We start from the raw sequence: 22,215 nt of genomic DNA on the forward strand, positions 1-22,215 counted from the left end.
GATTCCAACATCACGTTTCAGAGGTCGTGTTGCTGTCAGTCAGCCTGAAAAAAATATAGTTAGTTTCAGTTGAAGTCCATGTTTACCTCTTCGGCCCTGTTTAGTTCCATTTTTTTTTAAAAAAATAGACATTGTAATACTTTTGTTTGTATTTGATAAATATTGTCCAATCATGAACTAACTAGGCTCAAAAGATTCTTCTTGTAAATTACAGGTGAACTGTGTAATTAATTTTTATTTTCGTCTATATTTAATGCTTCATGGATTTAATGTGACAAAAAATTTAGAAAATTTTGTAAAAATTTCTGGGAGCTAAACAAGGCCGTTGTCAAAGAAAGAAGTCTCCTACAACTAAAAAGAACAAAGTGTGGACAATTTTTGGTGCAACATCTGGTTTGGGTCGTCCGTCTGCCACCTGCGATCCCGCGAGACCCTCGTGTGAAGGCTCCCCTGGCAAGAAAGGAAACTCCCTTGCGTGAAGGCTCCCAAGCGGCAAGAAAAGAAACTACGCTCCCAATCAGCTCCTGTATCGCGCACGCTCGAAATCACTCCCCATCGCACGCGGTCTCCACTAGCGCCTAGCCACCGCCGGTAGCTCCTCGCAACCCAGGCTCTAGGCCTTCACCGTAGCATCCTGTGATCCGTGTTCTGGGCTTCCGTCAGAGCCGAGGCCTCTGCCGATGCCCCCCATCCCGTGCTCCGGGCCTTTGCCATGGCTGCAACCGGCGTGCAGGGATTCTGCTGCAGCCGTCATCCCATGGCCTGCCCTCCAGACCTCCATTGCCACTATCTTCGCCACCGCTTGGCCGGCGCTCAGGGCCTCCACTGCTACTGATGTCAGCGCACGGGTTCGCCGCCCTACTGCTCGATCTCGCGGAGCAACGAGGGCGCAAGATCCAGTGGCCATGGCCGGTTCTGTGGAGGAGGGCGCGAGATCCAGCGGCCTTGGCCAGATCCGTCAAGGAGGGCGTGTGTTCCGACGACCACGACCAGATGTGACGAGGAGGATGGACGAAAACACTTTATCTCCCGTTCGCAAGTTGTGGCCAAGGGCGACAACGGTGGTGGCGCTGGTGGATGAGATGTTTGAGGTCATCTAATCCCGTGGTGCCGACGTCCATGTGGTTTGTACCTTTGCTGGTGAGTCCTTTGCACTGCTGCGATCTCTTAGTTGGGTAGTGCATTGGGGATGTTCGTGACTATTTTGAGAAAGTTCTGCTGAGGTTGCGTAGATTACTCCACAGGGAACCATGCCCTTTTTGCTTATTGTGCAATCTGATAAGGAAATGTTTCTTAAGGACTGACCAAATCTGCTGGTAATTATGTCTTCAAGTTTCGTCTTATTCTTGGTTATATACTCTGGTGATTGCTTCTTTGCAAGAACACAGGCAAATAGTATGGCCTATGCAGGGACACAACTCTTTTCTTTGGTGTTAGAAGTGACAGAACATGTGTCTTTAGCCACCATCTTTTTGTTGAAATTATGTTCAAACTGAAAGATCCATGTGTAGGTAAGTGCTTTGTGTCATTTACATATTCCAGATCACGAGGGGCACTTTCCACTTGATGTCTTTAGTTTGAGATAATTCAGATTCTCATCAAGGAGTGCAATAAGACTGAAGGTCACCTCCAACAGGTAAGCAGTTTGGTTTTTTATTCACCCAACAACTTAGTATATGTACTATGAGTCGTTTGATTTTTCCGTGCAAAATATGTGATCAGCAGCCTTTCCTGAGTCCAAAAGAAGTGAGAGGAGGATAGTGGAAAAGAACAAATTTACGGTGAGCTATTCCTAATGACATGCAAATAGCTTCTCAGATTTTTATATGTTTGATTTTTATATTATTGTCCATCTCTTATTATAGCTTCTCAAATTTATGTTTTCTTTTTATATTATTGTGTCACTCTTGTACCTCTAATGACATGCAAATAGCTTCTCAGATTTGTTATTTACCTCAACTACTTTAGGATGAGGATGCTGGTAATTCAAGATTCTGTGGTGATCCGGTTGGCTCAGCTTTAAATAATAAAAATTCCAGTGGCGAAGAAGAAAGGGACAATGATTTCAAATGCAGCTTTAAGACCAAACAACAGGTTTGTTTCCAGATTTTCGTAACTCTTGCTATTAATTGTGAAATCTCTACAACTATTCCAAATGAATCCAATGTAACTATTCCACCAATGCAACCATACAATTTGATGTTGAGATGCTTTCATGGATAACTACTGATGCAAGAAGTAATGACCTACTCTTTGGTAGGTGCTAAGCAATTGATAATAACCTACTTTTTCTCGAGCATTGCATGTCCCTAGAAAATTTGCCCTTAAGGGCAAAAATAACATTCCATGTGCTTGTGTCTCATCAAGTGTTTCTTCCTTGTAGATGGTTAGACTTCATTGGCCTCACCTATTTAAAGAAAGTCTCAGTGATGCCCTCTCAAATCTGCATGTATGTAATATATGTCCTTTGGTGCGTGCAAATAAAAAAGTGATGGAAATAAAAAGAGAAAAGCTGAATGAGCATGTTCTAGATGTAAATTGCTACATTTCAAGAAACAATTTTGCCCTTGCATGGGTTTCTCTTGAATTTACCGGACTATTTTTATTTTGAATAAGTCAAATGCTATTAATAGATTTAGTTATAGAGATTGATCATGATCTTGGTAAAAGATCCTAACTTATAGATTGGACTTACTTTACCATATATGTTTATGAAAATGCAACTTAGATTACCTCATCTATTGCATTAGTTCGAAGGTGGATCCAAAAGTTTTGCAATTCACAAAGGTCCTATCCCCCTGCAATCTAAACAACTTAGATATTGATGGTGGACAATAATTGACTTCTAAGGAGGTGCTTAGTAAAGTGAACTACAAGTTATTCTTGTAAGACATTTGTCCATAAAAGTATTTCGGTTACCTACACATGTACTCAAATCAAAACCATGGTGCACATAAGTTATTTCTTTCATATATGTATTAGCTAAAAAATATATAGGATCCGTGTGAATTTTAAAACCTGTAGCAACGTATAGGCTGAACATTATATTGGACCCAGAATGAATAATATTGTTATTTTATTATGCGATTTGTATGTTTTTAGTATAAAAGTTTAGTTATCCCGTAGCAACGCACGGGCACGCTACCTAGTAAAAGAAAAAAAAAAGAAAGAGAGTTTCCCTCTTATAGTCTAGGACGAAGATGCAAAGATGCAGACAGCCGTTACAACGACCATTCGCGTGCCTCTGCAATGTGCAGTGCCTCGCCTCCATCACCGACCATTCGTTGCCCGGTTGCCGCCGCCAAGCTCGAGAGGTGAGAGGGGACGGTAGGGCGACGGCTGTGCTGGCGGATGGCAGCGGCGCGCGGGATGACGCCTTCGCATGTACCGCGGCACGCCCACCACCTGCTCGACGCTCGTCCTAGCACGCGCACGGGGACGTCGCAGAGTGCGCGGCAGGGTGGTTCCAGCCGCAACGCGGTGCTGTGCTGATTCCTCACCAGATGCGGCTGCGTGGCAGAGAGCAGCTATCCCACATGCGGTCTTCATATCAGGTCAGGTTATCTCGCCGCTCGCCCTAAATTTTGTCCACCGACATTTGGGCCTCGGTCCAATGGCATGGGTCAATGCTGCTTGTTCTGTTCCTGACGAGTCCGGACACATGCTTTAGTATTTTTTTCTCTCCACATTTCGGCCGGTTTATATATACTGCTAAATGTAAGACTCAACAGTAACGGATTATAGTTACTGCTGCTAAATGTAAAACTCAATAGTCATTACTTGCTTGCTTAGTTCTAGCTTCCGCTTTCCATCGTCATGATCTGATTGGGATTACATTATGACATTTTACTTTCGAAGATGATCTGATTGGAATTGCATTATCACATTTTACTTTTGAAGAGGGACTGACCAGACCAAGAGCATGATGCAGAGTGACAGAACATGGGTTTTCACCTCTGTTGAGTAAAGTGAAGAATATGCTGCATCATGACCACAAATTGCTTGTGCATATCAACAAAGAATACAAGCAATTGACCAAGTCCATGTCCTCGATTCTACCTTACACACTAGACATATTTACAAACATCTTCAACATACTCTCGAGGGGGGGGGGGGGGGGGGACAAACGTCTGCAACATCACAGAATTCCAATGGGATGGTTGCAAAGAGGACCTTCTCCTAGCCCATCGCAAACATTCTACCACCTAAATAAATGGCTCACAAGACTACAAACAATACAATAATGTACATGTTGTAAGGCGAGTGAAGTTTTATGCCTTCGGAGATTCTGGTTTTGTGCGCCCAGGTTTGCCTACGATGGCTTTCTTCACTTTTGCAAGTTGGTGCTTTACCTTTGATCCCACACCAGACAATAGGCTTTGTTTTTTAAGTGCCTTCTGGGCTGCTCCTGGTGCTTCAGTTTTCATTGCTGCTTCATCAGTGAAATTCTTAGTTCCCTCTATGTCCTTTATCTTCTCGTCATAAATACTCTCTTCTGCATCAGCCTTTGGACTCTGTTCTGCATCAGCCTCTGGACTCTGAATCAGCCAGAGCTTGCTTACGTCCACAAAGTTTTCTTCAGCCTCAGAAGCTTCTCTGGGTGAAACTACATTGAGATCACGTTCCTGGACCTTTGGATCAAACAGTTCCTGGTCTTCATTGGATTTTATGCTCACTGTTTGCTGAGGACTTTCGACTGTCTCATGCACATCTAGTTCATGGGTCAGAATCTCTTTCTTAGCCAAAAGTTGCTGGCCTCCTTCATCAATCTCTTCAGGAGACTTTTGCTCAGTACCAATTTCCTGGTGTTCCTGAAAATTAGATTCCCCAACCTTTTCAAGCTCCATTGCAGATTCGTTGTCAGCCACTTCATCTTGCTTATCTTGGTTGATCTGCAAGTTTGGACCATCAGCCTGAATTTCGACTGCTGTTGGAAAGTTTTCTTCAGATATTTCCTTTTCATGAGCCAAAATTGTCTGAGTGTCACAAACTGGTTCAGTAATTTGAGTTGCTAGTTCATTAGATGTTACTTCGGAGCTTGTGATTTTCTGCAGATTTACATGTGAACTTTCTACATTCTCTTCAGAAACTTCATCTGTGGCTGTGTTTGCATGCTGCTCCTCTTCGTTCTTATCTACTTCTTCGTTCTCCAGTTGAATATCAGTAGAACATGTGGCCTCAATGTTGGCAGATTCAGTGGGTTTGTCTTCTTTTGCAGACACAGGGTTCTGAACACTTGCAGTATCGCTAGACAAGTCATTGGCATCAGTCATTCCTGATTCTGTCAACAAAGGTGCTTGCTCAGACACTGCATCAACACTTTTGTCTTCAGGTAAAGATTCAAGCACGAGTCCTGTTTGTTCTTCTCCTAGAGTATCCTCTTTGGGAGCCTTTGTGTTTGTTGAGTCATTCAGGCTACTCCTCAAGCTTCCATTTTCAGTTTTTGTTGATTCCTCCATGTTTTCCTGACACACAGTACCAACTGCTCTGTCATCCAGCTCAACACTCGAAATATCAATATCTCTAGTTTCCATTTTTGTAGAAACACCAGCTGCTTCTCCTGTCAGCAATTCACCAGAAATCTCATCCTGGGTATTGTCTTGGTATGCTGGTATTTCCAAATCATGAGTGTTCTTTTTGATATCCTCATCAGTTTTAATTGATCTTTCTGTGTCCATCTTAAGATCATCACTTTGTTCTTTGACCATTTCCTGTGTTTCTTCAGGGCATTTAACTTCATGTTTTTCTTGTTCAACAAAGGTGAGATTGTCATCCACCTTATTTTCTGTAGGAAGTGACTGCAGATTTTCTTCTTGTTTAGAAATGAACGCGCAGCTGCCATCTTCTGTCGCTTCACCTTGCTTCCTTGCAGCCTTAGATTCTGAATCTTCATTTGCATCACTGCTCTCTTTTCCCAATATTAGATTCATCAGAAAATGGGAGACAGGTAATTCTTGTTCAACTTCTTTCTTAGCCTCTCCAAATTCTGTATCTTGCACGTCCTCTTCATTCCTTTCTTTTGGGGTTTGATTCTCATCTTGTTTGTCCTTTTCATCCTGTTCATTGGGAATTTGATTCTCTCCTGGTTCAGTTTGAAGGAGGTTCTCTGACAAAGGCACCTCTCTTTCTGTTTCCTCTAAGCTGAGCACCTTTTCAGGGGTGTTGTCATCCTGTGCCGGATGTCCAGGAAGGTCAAGATTGAGGTTTTCCATATTGTCATTCACACTTTCTTCCTTTGATGTTGTAATTACCAATGAAACATCAAGATCCCTTCCAGTGTCAGTAAAGGTCTTGAGACTTCCGTTAGACGGTGCTCCATCAGCTCCGCTAACCTACACAGAAAAATGAGAATTACTTTAGTAATATTATATATAACTCCAAAATAGTTAATAACTGCTGACTTACTGACCTTGTCAGTAATATCGTCATTGATTGTTACTGCTTCAGTGGCTGTTGTACTGCTTATCTCTGTTTCCTCATGTGAAGCAGTTTCTTCAATCTTGTCAAATGAATTTTCTTCTGTTTCAAGTTGCAGAACATCATCTGCATTAATTTCTTCTTGACATTGTTCTGTTTGGTTTAAATCTGCAGCAGATTCGTCATTTTTTTCTTGCATAGCTTCAGTATCTACATCATTTTTCTCAGACATTGAAAGTTTTTCATCTTCAACCTGATTACAGGAAAAATGGAAGAGAATTTCACAAAGAACAGACTTGATAAGAAAAACTGGTAACATGAATTTCGAGGCATATAAGAGTGATACTTATTGAAGGGTATTAGGACTGACCTCGTGATGATTGCTTGAGTCCTCAACATTATTCTGTATGGATGATTCTACAGAAGGTTCAGAAGTGGAGTCGAGTCCCTTGTTTTCTCCTATCTCTTCAGTTTCTCTAGGCTTTATACTTGCATTGTCATGGATTATTTCTTCGCATAGAGGTGTTGCATCAATTTTAGCATCCACATTGTATGGTTCATTGGAACGCAGTTGAGGCGATTCTTCCTTTTCAGAATTTGTCTGTAGTTCATCATGACAAATAGCATTGTCTTCATGTATTTCTTTACTTTCTTCTATTTCATCTGCAATCTCTTTCTCTGATGCTTGAATGACATGAACAAGATCCTGCACAACAAAAATAACAGCTATAGCTCATTGCTCAGATTATTATGGTGTCATTTTAACAGAGAATTACTGCTAGCTATGAATGCTTCTGGCTGGAACTGCTGATGCATAGTGAGCTAATTTAAGAGTCAGACCATTGGAAAGTTCAGAAATTTACTGAGTGATGATGCCCACTGAAATCACATATGGTGGGGGAGCGAAGGAGAGAACGTGTTTTGTATGGAATGCAAATCTAAACATCACTCTCTTCATTTCTTGTTGTTTTGCTTTTACCTGTATACCACTATTGTTATTGCTATCACTTTACAGTTTTTCGTATGGAAGTCTCTTAATATTTCTTCAAGAGGAAAATAAATGAAAAGTGACTCCAAAAAATTACACCTTTTGGACTTCGGAACATTTATCATAAACATCCAATTTATTCATTAATTTTGGAACATCATGCACAATGTTCAGTCAGTTTTTTTTTTTTTTTTTTTTGAGGAAAATTCAATCAATTAGACCTTACATTCTCTAGTATTTTGTCTTTTGAAGGAGCTGGATCAGATGCTTCTTGAACAGATGATACCAAACCAGGTTCGATCTGCACAATCAGTAAAACATAGCAGTGTTTTTAGTATAAGCAATGAGAGGCTTTCACCAAATAATCACTACTTTGGTATAGGTTTGTTTTAATACTGATTTCTTAGTTTTACTTATTTTAGCGAGCTCACTTATTAATTATTAGAGATATGTATAGTCTAACACATGTATACCATGTTACTTGTATTTCAAGTTGTACTTGTTATATATATGAAAGCCACCCCCCACCCCCACCCCCCTAATCGGGTGCGAGGTGTTCCCCCTACAGTAATTCAATGCACTAAGAGTAGTTCTCACATCTATTATTTTCTCAAGAAAAAATGGTGATCTGATATACCAATAATAAGGAAGCGTTTTCAGTTTTCCCCCCTCTATATTTCTAATCTGGAAATTTATCACATTGAACTTTGGTAATCCAACACTAACACGATTAACAAAAGAACATATATCTAATTCTCACACATCACTGGTGAAAAATCTGAACTGACCTCTTCTTTTCTAATTTCATCAGTTGTTTCGGCTTGGTCACTAGTAGAAGTTTTTGCTACTACATCATCGTTTTCTGCATTCTCATGCTCTTCTTTGTTATCATTTTTGGCATCATCATCATCTTCAATTCCTTCCCTTGTTTCCTTAGTGTTTTCAACCTTCATATCCATAATGCTTGGGGTGGCTTCATTCTTGAGAATCCCACTAATGACTGCCTTTGTTTGATCAGCCTGCAGGGTTTCATTGGTACAAACTTAATTTTCATTGTTTCTGATAAATAAGTCCAGAAAAAGTAACACATGCAATGAGTCATTATATTTACCTCGAATGCATCATTGTCTTTTGTCTTGTTTGTAGCTCCATTTTCGAAATTCTGGTACTCCACTAGTGGTTCTGTGGTTAAATCATCCCTCTTGTCTTCATGTTTCTGTTCATCTATCTGAAGTTCATCATTCTGACTTTCAATCTCCTCATCTTCTTTCTGCTTTTGATCTGAGTCAATCTTTTGCAGAGCCTCATCTTGTTCCAAAATGGATAAGGCATCTGTCTCACAACTTTGTTGTTGAAGTGCTACATCACAATGTTGCCTGCTATTGTGATGAATGGTTTGTTCACTACCTTTTGTTGTATCATCTTTTTCTGTAGTATCTTGTGCTGCCTGAGGATCATTTTCAAATAAAGCCTGTGATGCGTCTGCATTGCCACTTTCTGTGAGAATTTGCACGTCTATATCTCTATCTTGAACATGAGTTGTGTTCTCTCCATTATGCTCACTTGCCATTTGGCTTGAATTATGTTCAGTTCCAGCATTTGGCTCTTCTTTGACTTGATAGATATTGTTTGAAGTCTCCACTGTATCGCTCACAGAAGTTTGAACAACATCTTCATCAATCAAGTTCTCACTACTCTGAGTTGTGAAAACAGTTTCGCCCAAATCACATGGATCATCCTGTATAAGATACACTAGTGAGGTGTCTTGCAAGTTATGTCCAATCTCAAAGATCAAATACGCAGGACAGCTGTGTATCATTTCATTAAGATGAAAAAAAAGGGGAGTACAAAATACAAACACCACCCACCACACCCTCACTCAAACTAGAGTCATATTCAGACAGCACTATTGATGTTTTTCTTTCTCTTTCAGTATGCAACTTAGATTTAGCTTAATAATTCTGCATCTTGGCTAGCAATAGTTATACCTTTACTGTTCAATTTATACTTTAAAATATATGTTTCAGCTTCCAACTTTGCATAGAGCCTGCTTATTAACTTTTTATGTTGATCTAACTAAACAGTCTGGCGTGCCAAAAATGAAAAATAGTCTGACAGAAATAAATTAAAAGCTTATCTTTGTTTTTGGATTCCTTCATGTCATATAATGATTCTAGTCAATCTATGATCATATAGTGTTTAAACTTATATAAGATGATGGATGTCACAGTTTGTTATCTGCCTCATACTGGATAAAATGCTGCATTAATGCTAGGTGTTTCCAATTATTTTAAATTCTAATTGAGCAGTATGCCAGTAGCTACATCTTGTATTGGTCTAGCATTTATGCTAAAGGAGGTTAATGTATATAGATACCTTTAGTTCTGTCGACTTCTGTATTTCATCTTTGATTCCGTGTGCCAAAATGACATTGTCAGTTTCATTCCCCATCGTTCCTTCATTTGATTCTACATGTTGATCTTCTGGTGTTGCTCCATTATCTGTTGGAGTTGGTTCCTCTGAGACAGCAATATTGGATTGTTCTCCATCATTAATGGCTTCAACTCTCTGCTTTTCCTCCGTTGCTTCCAAGTCATCCACTTGCTGAATATCATAAGTCGGTTCTATTGTTGCTATATTATTGTCTGAAGCTAGTTTCTCTATTGCATCAGCTTGGCTTGTATGAAAGTCTTCTTCAGCTTCAGTGGCATCGACACCCTTGATTTCTTCCACTGGTTGCTCTTGTTTAATGTCAACAGGTGGGTCAATTTCACTTGCAACAGAATCTTCTGTTCTTTCTTCAAGGGCGACAGTGCTGCTTTGGTCTGAGGTTTCTTCTGCCTTTACAAGCTTGTTGTTCTCATTGTCTATTGATAATTCTACCTGTTCTGCTGGCTGGGCATATGAATCTGGATCACTTTCCAGTTCATTCCTTTCTCCAGCTGCATTATCAGGAGTGGCAATATTACTTTGCTTGGAGGCTTCATCAACTTCAATTGCTTTATTGTCTTCCACTTCTGGTAGTTTGTCCTCATGAACCTGCTGATCATCACCATTTGGCTCACCATCTACTGCTGGCTTCTCAAGGGTAGAAACTATGTGTTCTTGCTGATCTTCTGGTTCCATGGCTTCAATATCTCTTGTTTCTTCTGTTAAGCCCAGTTCTTGTACTTCTTGGACATCAGGAGTTGGTTCAATTCTTGGTACTTGATCTGCCTCTCCAGGAGTAGGAAAGCTACTGATATGTGAGAATTCTTCAGTTTTGTCATCTTCACTGTCCTTGATTTCTTGAGATGTCAGATTCTGCACTTCTTGTGTGTTAAAAGATGGGTCTGTTACTGATGTATTTTCTTCTGTTGGAGTATGATCATCAGAAGTAGAACCATGGGTCTCTCCTGGATGTTCCGTTGTGTCAGTGCTGTCTTCAACTGATTCTAGTTCACGAACAGGTTCACTACCAGTACGTGGGGCATTTGGTGTTGAAGTATCGTCTTCAGTGCTCTCCTTTATATCTGCAACATTACTCTCATGAGGGACTGCTTCAGTCTCCATGGTTTCCAGGATCTTTTCTGATGTATAGTCACTTGATGTCATAACATCCTCTGTTTCAATTGTTCCTGTGTCCTTGGTCTCTTCTAGATCTGCCTCGTGGAAAGATGATGTATCAGCAGTTGCATCTGTTTCTGGAGCTGCTGCCTCAACAAGAGCAGTATTGCTTTTCACATTTTCTGTATCCTCAGTTTCTTCTGCTAACTGTGAATTGTCTGCTTGAGTGTCAGAACTTGGTTCTGTTGATGTGAACTCCTCAGAAGAAAGAGTGTTAGATGAGGCAATTTCTTGAGATTTATCAGCTTCAATTTCCTTGATGTCAGCAGATTCTTGATCCTGAAGTTGTTGGTGATCAATGTCTGGTTCAGTGGTTACATTATCTTCTGCTGCTGTTTCTTCTGGGACAGACTCCTCAGCGGTAGAGATTATTTTTTCCTGGGAGGTACTTTGAGATTCGGTGGCTTCAGTGTCATTATCTTCGATTGGTTCTGGTTTCATACTGCTTGATATTTCTTCTGTTGCCTGCTCCTCTGACTGAGCAGCAGCATCACTTTGGTGGGGGTTTCTGTGCACTTCTGTGGCTTCAATGTTGCTCACCTCTGTTGATTCATGCAATTCGGTTGTGGCCGGAGTTTCTACTTGAGTTGGCATCTGAAAGACAGTAGCATTCATTTCAAGGGATTTTTCATTCACTTCATCAATTTGAGTGTTCTTTATCTCCTCTGATCCCAGTTCCTGCACAGCCTGTATATCAGCAGGTGGCTCGCCTTCAGGGACATTGCTTTCTTCAGCTGAACCCCCAGCAGAAGCTGTGTTGCTTTGGTCAGAGATCCCTCCAGTTATGATATCTTTCTGACCATCAATTACTTCTGAAGATTCTGTGATGTTTACTTCTTGATTGTCACAACTTGTTTCACTTTCTTTTATATGATCTTCTTGAGAAGGCTCCTCTGAAACACAGGTGTTGCTTTCTCGGGGAACTGCTTCGACTTCAGTGGGTTCAGTTTCCTTTATTTCTGTTGCTGACTCTGTCTGCTGCATCTCACTTTCCTGTATATTATCTTCTTGAGCTGAATAATCGAATTGTGCAGCATTCCTCTGATTAGAAGCTTCCTCTGATTCAACAGGTTCTGTGCTCTTCATTTCTTCTGGTTCTAGCTCCTGTTTATGCGTTTCAGTGATATCCTCAGTCTGTAGCACATTCTGTTCAATTGCCTCATCAACAATCACCACATCAGAGACTTCTGCAGTATTCTCAGCTATGTCTGCATTATCTACTTCTTGACTACCACAACTTGGCTCATCTGCTGCTACATTATCTTCCACTGTGTCCTCTGAAGTAGATATAGTTTTTTCATGGTAAGTTTCAGTGTCCTTAACTTCAACCAAATCTCGTTCAAGGGTTTGATGGATTTCACCATTATCTGGTTCATCTGTTGTTGAATCATTTTCTACTGCAAGTTCCTTGGAAGGAGTAACATGGTCAAGTTTGGTGATTTCTTCAGCTTCAGTTGCTTCAATGTCCTTTAGTTCTTCTGTTTCAGTCACTTGTGGCTCACTTGTTGCTGTAGCATCTTCCTGAGCTAGGTCATTGAAGACAACAACATGATTCTGGTTAGAAGCTTCATCTGTTTTATCTTGTTCCAACTCCTGAACTGGTTGTGTATCTATTGTTGGCCCACTCTGCAGAATATTATCTTGAACTGGATTTTCGGTATTGCTCATGTTGGTGATCTCATCATCTTTGGCATCTCCAGGGACATTGATTTCCTCTGGTTCCACGTGATGTGCATGTTGGATTTCAGAACATGGATCTGTGGTTGCTACATGGTTTTCTGGAGTTGTCTCCTCAAAAGCAACACTACTTTGTTGCATCTCTGCTTCAGCATCTCCTACTGATTCCTGGCTTTGTTCTTGAATATTTACAGATGACTCCCTCATTTGTGCATCATGTTCTGGCATTGTGTCCTCAGGGACCACCATGTTGCTCTTGTGCTCAGTTTCTTCAGTCTTTACATTCACCAGGCCGTCAGATTCTTCAGTAGATTCTTGGTTCAGCACTTCTTGAGCATCAACCCCTGGCTCATCAGCGTGTTCAGATTTAGGCACCTCTTCCTGCAACACATCTGCATCTATCGCATCAGCTTGCTGATCAAGTTGCTCTTCTAATTTTATCACCTCTTCTGTAGGTTCTGCAATACATGTGTCTTCTGAAAAGCTCTCTTTGTGGTCAGGATGGATAGCACCATCTGCTTTAACTAGTTCATCTGTTTCTGTGTTTCCATCAGTAGTATCTGGAATGGCATCAGAGATGTCCCGATTGATCTCCTCGGGAGTTTGAACTCCAGAAGATGCTTCGGTTATAACCTCATCAGGAATGTTTGCCATGCTTGCAGGTTGTGTGTCCTCAGTTGCATTTTCTGGTCCTAGATCTTGGTATTGCTGACCATCTTTTGTTTGCCCAATAGCTTTCAGTGTCTCTTCCTGGACTGTGTTATTTGTAGCACCTAAATTATGTTGATCTTCAGGAACTGCCACCTCCAAAGCAGAGCTGCTTGGTTGCACTGTTGCTTCAGTATCAACTGCGTCAGCAACTTCTCTTTCTTCTATAGTTTTGGCTTCTATTTCTTCCAATGATTCCTGGTTCTGCACTTGAATAGTTACAGGTAGCTCCCTTGTCGCGTCATATTCTGGCATTGCCTCCTCGGATGCTGGCATATTGCTCTGGTGGGTTGTTTCTTCAGTATTTTCATTCACTGGGCCATCAGTTTCTTCAGCAGATTCTTGATTCAGCACTTCAAGAGCATCTGTTGCTGGCTCATCAGCGTATTCAGATTTAGGCACCTCTTCCTGCACCACGTCTGCATCCATTGCATCAGCTTGCTGGTTCTGCTGATCTTCTACTTTGACCACCTCTTCTGTAGGTTCTGCAGTAGATGTATCTTTTAGAAAGCTCTCTTTCTTGTCAGGATGAACATCAGCATGTGCTTTAGCTGGCTCATCTGCTTCTGTCTTTCCATCGGTAGTATCTGGAATGGCATCAGAGATGTCCAGATTGATCTCCACAGGTGTTTGAATTACAGATGGTGCTTCAGTTATAACCTCAACATCCGGAATGTTTGCCATGCTTGCAGGTTGTGTGTTCTCAGTTGTATTTTCTGGTCCTAGTTCCTGGTATTGATGATCATCTTCTGTTTGCCCAGTAGCTTCCACTGTGTCTTCCTGCACTGTGTTATTTGTAACACCTAAATAATGTTGATCTTCTGGAACTGCCTCCTCAAAAGCAACACTGCTTTGTTGCACTGGTGCTTCAGTATCAACTGCTTCAGCAACTTCTCTTTCTTCTACTATAGCTTCTCTTTCTCCTGATGATTCCTGATTCTGCACGTGAATAGTTACAGGTGGCTCCCTTGTTGTCGCGTCAGATTGTGGCATTTTCTCTTCAGATGCTGGCATGTTGCTCTGGTGGGCTGTTTCTTCAGTCTTTTGATTCACTGAGCCATCAATTTCTTCAGAAGATTCTTGATTCAGCACTTCAAGAGCATCAGTTGCTGGCTCATCAGTGTGTTCAAATTTAGGCACCAGTTCCTGCACCACGTCTGCATCCATTGCATCAGCGTGCTGGCTCTGTTGATCTTCTAATCTGACCGCCTCTTCTGTAGGTTCTGTGGTAGATGTATCTTCTAGAAAGTTCTCTTTTTTGTCCGGATGAGCAACATCGTGTGCTTTAGCTGGCTCATCTATTTCTGTGTTCCCATCAGTAGTATCAGGAATGGAATCAGAGATGTCCAGATTGATCCCCACAGGAGTTTGAATTCCAGAAGGTGCTTCAGCTATAACCTCAACATCAGGAATGTTTGCCGTTGTTGCAGGTTGTGTGTCCTCAGTTGCATTTTCTGTTCCTAGGTCCTGGTATTGCTCACCTTCTGTTTGCCCAGTAGCTTCCAACGTGTCTTCCTGCACTGTGTTATTTGTAACACCTAAATTATGTTGATCTTCTAGAACTGCCTCCTCAAAAGCAACAGTGCTTTGTTGCACTGGTGCATCAGTATCAACTGCTTCAGCAACTTCTCTTTCTTCTACAGTAGCTTCTCTTTCTTCTAATGATTCCCAGTTCTGCGCTTGAATATCTACAGGTGTTGTTTCCTTGTGGGCTGTTCCTTCAGTATTCACTGGGCCATCAATTTCTTCAGCAGATTCTTGATTCAGCACTTCAAGAGCATCAGTTGCTGGCTCATCAGCGTGCTCAGATTTAGGCACCTCTTCCTGCACCATGTTTGCATCCATCGCATCAGCTTGCTGGCTCTGTTGATCTTCTGCTTTGACTACCTCTTCTGTAGGTTCTGCATTAGATGTATCTTCTGGAAAGCTCTCTTTCTGGTCAGGATTAATAACAGTGTGTGCTTTAGCTGGGTCATCTGTTTTGGTTTTTGCAGCAATAGTATCTGGAACGGCATCAGAGTTGTCCAGATTCGTCTCCCCAGGAGTTTGGACTCCAGAAGGTGCTTCAGTTACAATCTCAACATGGGGAATGTTTGCCATGCTTGCAGATTGTGTATGCTCAATTGCCTTTTCTGGTTCTAGATCCTCATCTTGCTGACCATCATCCTGTTGCTCAATAGCTCTCAGTGTGTCCTCATTCACAGTGTCATTGTCTATTGTAACACCTAAATTAGATTGATCTTCTGGAATTGCATCCCCAAAACCACTGTTTGGTTGGATTTCTGCTTCAGTATCTTCTATTTCTTCTAATGATTCCTGGTTCTGCACTTGAGTATTTACTGGTGGAGCACTCATTGTTGCTTCATGTTCTAGTGTTGTCTCCTTTGGAGCTGCTACATTCCTCTGGTGCGCAGTTTCTTTAATCTTTTCATTCATCAGGTCATCAGTTTCTTCAGCAGATTCTTGACTCAACACTCCTTGAGCATCGATTGTTGGCTCATGAGCTTCAGATTTAGGCTTCTCTTCCTGCTGATCAGTTTCTTCACATTTGATCTCTTCCGGGGCCACATCTGCATCCATCATATCAGCTTGCTGACTCTGTTGATCTTCTACTTTGGCCATCTCTTCAGGATGAACAGCATCATCTTCCTTAGCTGGTTCATATGTTTCTCTCTTTTCATCAATAGTCTCCAGAATGCCATCAGAATCATTCGTACGTCTCTCCACAGGAGCTTGGAGTCCAGTAGGTGCCTCAGCTACAATCTCAACATCAGCATTGTTTGCAATGCTTGCAGGTTCTGTGTTCTCGTTTGCCTTTTCTGGTTCTGGATTTTGGTCTTGCTGACCATCATTTGTTTGCTCAATAGCATTGTCAACATTGGCATTGCTTGTTATGCTTGCAGGTTCTGTGTTCTCATTTGCCTCTTCTGGTTCTTGATTTTGGTCTTGCTGACCAACATCTGTTTGCTCAATAGCATTATCAGTTTTCAGCGTGTCTTCCTGCACAGAGTCATCATTCACTGTAACACCTAAATCTTGTTGGTCATCACCCTGGGGTTCTTCATCTTTCTTGTGCTTCAGAAGGCAGTTGTCTTCTGGTGTGCTCTCTCCATGGCTTAAACCATCAGTCACATCTTCTTTGTTGATTCCGTTGCTCTGATCTAGTTCTGCTTCTTCCTGGTCGTTGTCATGCGGCTGCTCAATTGAAACCTTCTCTTCTTTGTCCGTATGGCCACTCACAGAAGATGCTTCACCATTTAAATTATGTTCTGGAGGAAGTTGGACATCAGAGGGTGCTTCTACAAAAACTTGATCCTCTGGAATCTTCAACGTTCCTTCAGTTGAAACAACGGTTTCTCCCATGCTCTTGATCTCCATCAGAGATGAAAGCTTGCCTTCTGGGTGTGCATGCAAATGAACTGTTCCTAAATCCACAGCTTCCACTTGGACTTCCTAGGAAGTTATAGATAAATCTGGCATTAAAATAGTGGATTGCCACATTTGACAGTCATAATAATATTAATAATTTTTTATGTATTTTTTAACTGACTAACATAGACAACAAATATTAGTATATTTTAGGCTTTATAATATTATCCATAGTAGTCGTGAACCAAAAGTAGAAATGTATTAACTATCCCTTGACTTTGTTCAATTACAACCATAATATACATAAAAGGACATCTGTCCTGCATGGCAGTCGGCCAGTCACCATTTCTCGTTGGCCAACTGTACTGATAAATGGCACATGTAGGTTGAGTACATGTATGAGTTTCCATTTCATGGCTCTAGCCTCTAGACTTCTAGTATTGCAGCAAGTGGTCAAAAAGAACATGCTGACTAGTCAAATAGTACACTGCCCCGGCGGTACTGAGTGGGCATCCTAACTGGATGAGTTTGTGCCTCTCCGAAAAACCTTGTTTAGTTCTTACATGAAGGGCTGTAATACTGAATGTTCCTATTAAACGTGTTAGTGCTGTAACTATATGTTCTGGCATGCTTTAAGTAGACTTTTGCTCTCTTCATGCCTTTGTATTAAATCACCACACTGGATGTTTGACGCTCTGTAAATTAATGTTAGATGCTTATGCATGTTTACCTAACCCTGTCATTCACGTCACAGCAGTTGACCAAACTGTTAAACTTGTCTATCCTTATTGTTAGCTCTTTTCTTTTATTCTGGATGGATTGAACCTAGGAGATAAAAATGTTATATAATCCTTTGACTAACACTATTTTCTCAAGGTTGGGTGAATTCACATCCATCTGTCAAGTTCAGGAGAGCAATACTAGGTTGAGAAAAAGGAGTAATCAAAAGAGAAGAGCAAAGCATGTCACTCAGTGATACCTACCATGAGTGATTACCTATGAAACTGTAACTTCTATTTTCTACAATACTAACTTATTTTGCATGTACCTTTTTCCCAATGAAATCAAGAACAGGACACAATTTCAAAATATAGACATCTTAACTAAGCTTTTTATAAACAAGGAGAATATGATGACTTCCTACTGCGTTGAATTATTTCATTCTTTAAGGAAACTTGGTTGCTTTTGAAGATCATTTGTTTAACAACTGAAAGAAATGAGTGCAGCATCATTTCTACACAGTTTACTACATGAAGAAGAAGAATCTTTCTTCCTTCATGATACTGAAAGGAGATTAACAGTAAACATGTAGCAACTGTGGAACCAGAAAGAAGGTACCATAATGATTTTCCTTGCAAAATGGTAAAAAAAAAAACTACTGAATTGTTAGAAACATGCTTCTCATGGCATAGCTGATAAGATTCCTGTGACAATGAATCTCCTTACGTAGCTCTACATCTTAACAAAGTATGTATGCATGCATGCAGGAAAACGGAAGAAAACAAGTGATGCAGAAGTTCTGAGGCCAAGAGGAGACATTTCTTACCGTCCCATCTGCTGCTTCTCTCGCTTCATCTTCGGTCGCCATTGCTCCAGATCAGAATGTGAAAGAAGAAGAAGAAGGAGAAGAAAGAAGAAAGGAAAAAGGAAAAAGAAAGATGGAGTGGCTTCTCTCTGAAAAAGGCTTGTGAGCTCTCGAAAAGCTGGTGGTCTTTATACCGACCTTTCCTCTGCGCCTCTGTCAATATGTTTTCTATTGCTGAGCAGCGGTTAGGAAGCAGTGACAGACTGACAGCGCCCTTGACAGGGAATTAGCACTTGCCTAAGTGTAATCTTGACTAAGCGGGAGAAGTTATCCCGGAAATAGCAGATCAATGAACATGGAGAGTCAGCATTAGGTGCCAAAATGCCAACTGGTACGTGAGGCACATGGTTGTGATGGCTGGACCATTGTGTCTGCGTTCTTGCTTTGATGGACCCACAGAACCTTTTCTGTGTGACATTATTGGATCGATAATTGATTAGCGAGTACCATTCTTGGATCCTTCATCTTTCATTATCTTTTCTTTTCTTTTCTAAGTGCGGCTCAAAAGAAAAGTTTAGTTTTTGGTGTGAAGATACTATTATCTGCTAATCTTTTTGCTTGGCTTCACATATCAGATAACATGATTGGTCTTCAGAAATCCATTATGGCGCAAATTTTCTCCAACTGGTTAGGCTTCCCTTGTATGGTTCAGTCACTTTCAACTATTTATGATATGGCTGCGTTCATCTTACCTCATATTGCACTTGAGAGCGCAAGGGAACAACGGGGTTTGGCCAATGTTTCTGCAGCCTGGAGGAAGTTTACCTGGATCAAATCAAGTGAAAAGCAGGACAGCATGAAAGTAACTTGGCCTTGGCATAATTATTGTGTTGTGTCCTGTTAAACTTGCATTCAAGGTTGCTGTATTTATGGCTCAAAAAAGGTTGCTTTCACTTTAAAAAACATGTTTTTTTTTTCGAATTCATCTACCAACATAACTCCACAACCTTAGTTAGTCCTGAATCTTAAATGAACTGATTGCTGCGGTTTATGACCAAGAGCTCCTATGAGCATCTCCAAGGGCTTTGCAAACAAACTTTGCATTGCCCTATTTGCAAAAAAAGATTAGAAAATACCCCTCCAATGGTTTTGTAAATAAGATTTGCAATTTGATTAACTTTGTAAATAGAGGTTGAGGCTTTGCATATATGCAAACCTTCCCACCACTTTGCATCTACAATTTCGGCCTTCCACGTCGGACTCCGTCCCCCCGCCCCCCCACCCGCGCGATTACTCTGCGCCCGTCCGCCCTCCCTACCGCGCGCGTCCACGAACGACGACGTACGCGGCCACGGCACGGGAACGGAGGTGGACCTTCCCTCGCGGGGACCTTCCCTTGGAGGAGGACGGAGGTGGACGGAGCCGAACTGACGCGAACGACGAACGCGGCCTGGGCTGGGCGGCGACTGGCACGCACGACGTACGTCAAAATGGCGCGAAGGGGAAAAAACGCACGGGTGCAATCGGTGAAAAAAAATTCAGAGATGGGGTCCACACTTTGGATTTGCAAGTCTAAATGCAAAGTCCCTTGGAGTTGGACTATTTTTAGACTTTGCAAATGAGTTTGGGACTTTGCAAACAACACCAAATGCAAAATCCATTTGCAAAGTCCCTTGGAGATGCTCTAACCCAGATCACTTTTGTTTTGTTCAGCCCATTGTTCTGGCATTCAGAGCTATGGCGCCAAGTTGCTCCCTGTGGACTGTGGACTGATCTCTGAAGATCACTGAAGCACAAGGACTTGAGCCCGTTCGCTTGTCTTATCTCTTACGATAAATCAGCAAATAGTATTTTCATCAGACCAGCGAACAGGCTGCTAGGGACGGTGGCCCGCAGCAAAAGAGCTCCACATGTTGAACCGCCCTGGACAAGGAAAATACCAAGTTGGCCAGCCCAAGTGCCACGCTGGATCCACCTCACGCAGTCCAAGTTCTCGCTACCAGCCATCCATCACCTGCTACTGATTATCAAAACTTGAGGCAGGTAATGCTAAGCTGCTTGTGCTATTATTATCCTAGCATATCGCTGCGCCGAAAGAAAGGATGTCATGGCGCCATTGGAGGATGACATGCCTGCTTTGCAAATCCTCATCGGCAAAGTTGACAGCCGCCCTGGTGCCACTGTCAAGCCTGACTCAGCATGGTACGTAGATTCTATCATCTCTTGGAAAATCCTGTCAGAGGTTGATGTTTTGGTTCCGGGAACTGTTTGCTTTCGGTCCTTGGAATATGTATATAAATAAATCGTCAATTGTGGTCCCACAAGAGCAATAATAAGCACACATAGGGTCAATATTTAATCAACACAAATCTTTTTCTCTAGACTCCGTAACCATTCAGTAATTCTGGTTTCCATGTCACCACAAATTCTGATCTGACATTCTGTCCATACACAGTTTCCATTTTTGTGAATAACATATATTCGACATGCCAAAATCTCAAGATTCTTCACTGACGAGTCATGACGTCATCTGATGCTGCAGGAAAGGATGAAAGTAATTCAGAAAGAAAAACGAAAACAGAGGAGGACATCTCACTCTCACTTCTAAAAAGCAGAGGAGGGGGTGCCCAGTTATCTGTGGATGAAGGCAACAGCAGCGGCGAATATGAGGTGGCGATCGGAAACGAACACCAAAATCGGCACCGTCCATGCTAAAGCCGTATTGTCATTTTATGCCGGCCACCAAAGTCATAACCACCTACAGATTTCTGAATTGATTTCGTCACCCGATGTATACATGGGCTGTCAATTCGAGCAATTTCTGCCAGCCCGGGAAATATTTGAGGACCATGTGTGCCGGACAAACAAAAAGGAGAGAGGTGTACTAAAGCCATACATCACTAAAGTGTAGTCTAGTATATTTGAGATGAGGAGATCGAGCATCTTCGACCATTGCCAGCTCCATCGTGGATGCTGGATGGATGCGATACAGCGACATTTTTGTATCCAGCGTGTCACCTCAGGTTGATGAGGCGTGCCTCAGAGGCCACACGTGAAATACGGAAACAGTAACACCTCTTTTTTTTGTGAAATGAAATGTAGGAATTTGCTAAGAGCAAGTTTAATAATACAGCCAACTTGCTGGCTGTAAGGTTTCTTACAGCCTTCTTACAGCCCACCCATACAATAGTTAGCTATTCACTATTAATACATGACCCACTTATCTCTCTCACAAAGTTTCTTGGTTTTTGTGTCTAAGCTGGCTGTAAGTTTACAGCCTGCTTTTCCTCTCTCTCCTCCCTTCTCTCCTCCATATCAGCATTTAGCCAGCTTACAGCCCACCATAATACTTGCTCTAAGGATGAAATTCAGTGAGTGGTTACTCTACAAGATTCGTTTGCTTCTCGTGAAATTCTTTGTAAAAATATGTGTAACTATTTTGACATTGTAGCACTTTCGTTTGTATTTGATAAACATTGTTCAATTATAGACTAGCTAGGTTTAAAAGATTTACAAGCTATGCAATTAATAAATTTTTTATCTATATTTAATATTTTATGTATATGTTATAAAATTCGATGTGATGGATAATCTTGCAAAAACCCAAGACTCGTAAGGCTGGTAGTACCGTGTACGCGTCTACTAACTCGTAGCTCCTCCCCCCCGCTGGATCAGCATGGAAAATGGATGGGCTGCCATGATGGCGATGCTAGCGTTTGGCTCATCTAGGGCATCGAACAAACTAGCATTCATTTACTAATGAATAGTTCATTGATGCATCGGTTTGTCCTGCGTTCTTGTCTATATCCGTGGAGTTGAATCCTCAAATTGCATAAACTAGAGCCCTTATAAACAGGATGAGCAAATAACCTGGATTCTTGAAAGCTCATGACAATACTTGGAAAGGTCGGTTACGACTTATAAT

General features: G+C 41.5%; 1 protein-coding gene and 1 long non-coding RNA gene across 6 annotated transcripts; one reads left to right on the forward strand and one right to left on the reverse strand.

Moving 5' to 3' along the window:
* Nucleotides 364–21,300, forward strand: LOC110434882. Of its 4 annotated transcripts, XR_002452403.1 has the most exons (8): nucleotides 364–1,140; nucleotides 1,543–1,636; nucleotides 1,723–1,781; nucleotides 1,969–2,094; nucleotides 2,384–2,449; nucleotides 3,258–3,554; nucleotides 18,253–20,492; nucleotides 20,833–21,300. It is a non-coding gene; the product is annotated as an uncharacterized LOC110434882 (long non-coding RNA). The 4 variants fall into 4 exon arrangements; XR_002452402.1 differs by lacking the exons at nucleotides 18,253–20,492; nucleotides 20,833–21,300 and adding an exon at nucleotides 6,681–7,620 and having other exon boundaries at nucleotides 388–1,140; XR_002452401.1 differs by lacking the exons at nucleotides 18,253–20,492; nucleotides 20,833–21,300 and having other exon boundaries at nucleotides 411–1,140; nucleotides 3,258–4,064.
* LOC8069925 (titin homolog) lies at nucleotides 3,960–18,446 on the reverse strand. 2 transcript variants are annotated; one of them, XM_021459725.1, is made up of 8 exons: nucleotides 18,312–18,446; nucleotides 9,782–16,849; nucleotides 8,517–9,143; nucleotides 8,194–8,424; nucleotides 7,632–7,706; nucleotides 6,788–7,123; nucleotides 6,410–6,670; nucleotides 3,960–6,332 (listed from the first exon to the last, which is right to left on the reverse strand). In XM_021459725.1, exons 1-8 carry the CDS (start codon nucleotides 18,351–18,353, stop codon nucleotides 4,272–4,274), a joined length of 10,701 nt encoding a protein of 3,566 aa, XP_021315400.1. In that variant the 5' UTR covers nucleotides 18,354–18,446; the 3' UTR covers nucleotides 3,960–4,271. The 2 variants fall into 2 exon arrangements, with proteins under 2 accessions (XP_021315400.1, XP_021315401.1); XM_021459726.1 differs by lacking the exon at nucleotides 7,632–7,706.

Source organism: Sorghum bicolor, chromosome 4 (assembly GCF_000003195.3).
Source record: "Sorghum bicolor cultivar BTx623 chromosome 4, Sorghum_bicolor_NCBIv3, whole genome shotgun sequence".
NCBI lineage: Eukaryota > Viridiplantae > Streptophyta > Magnoliopsida > Poales > Poaceae > Sorghum > Sorghum bicolor.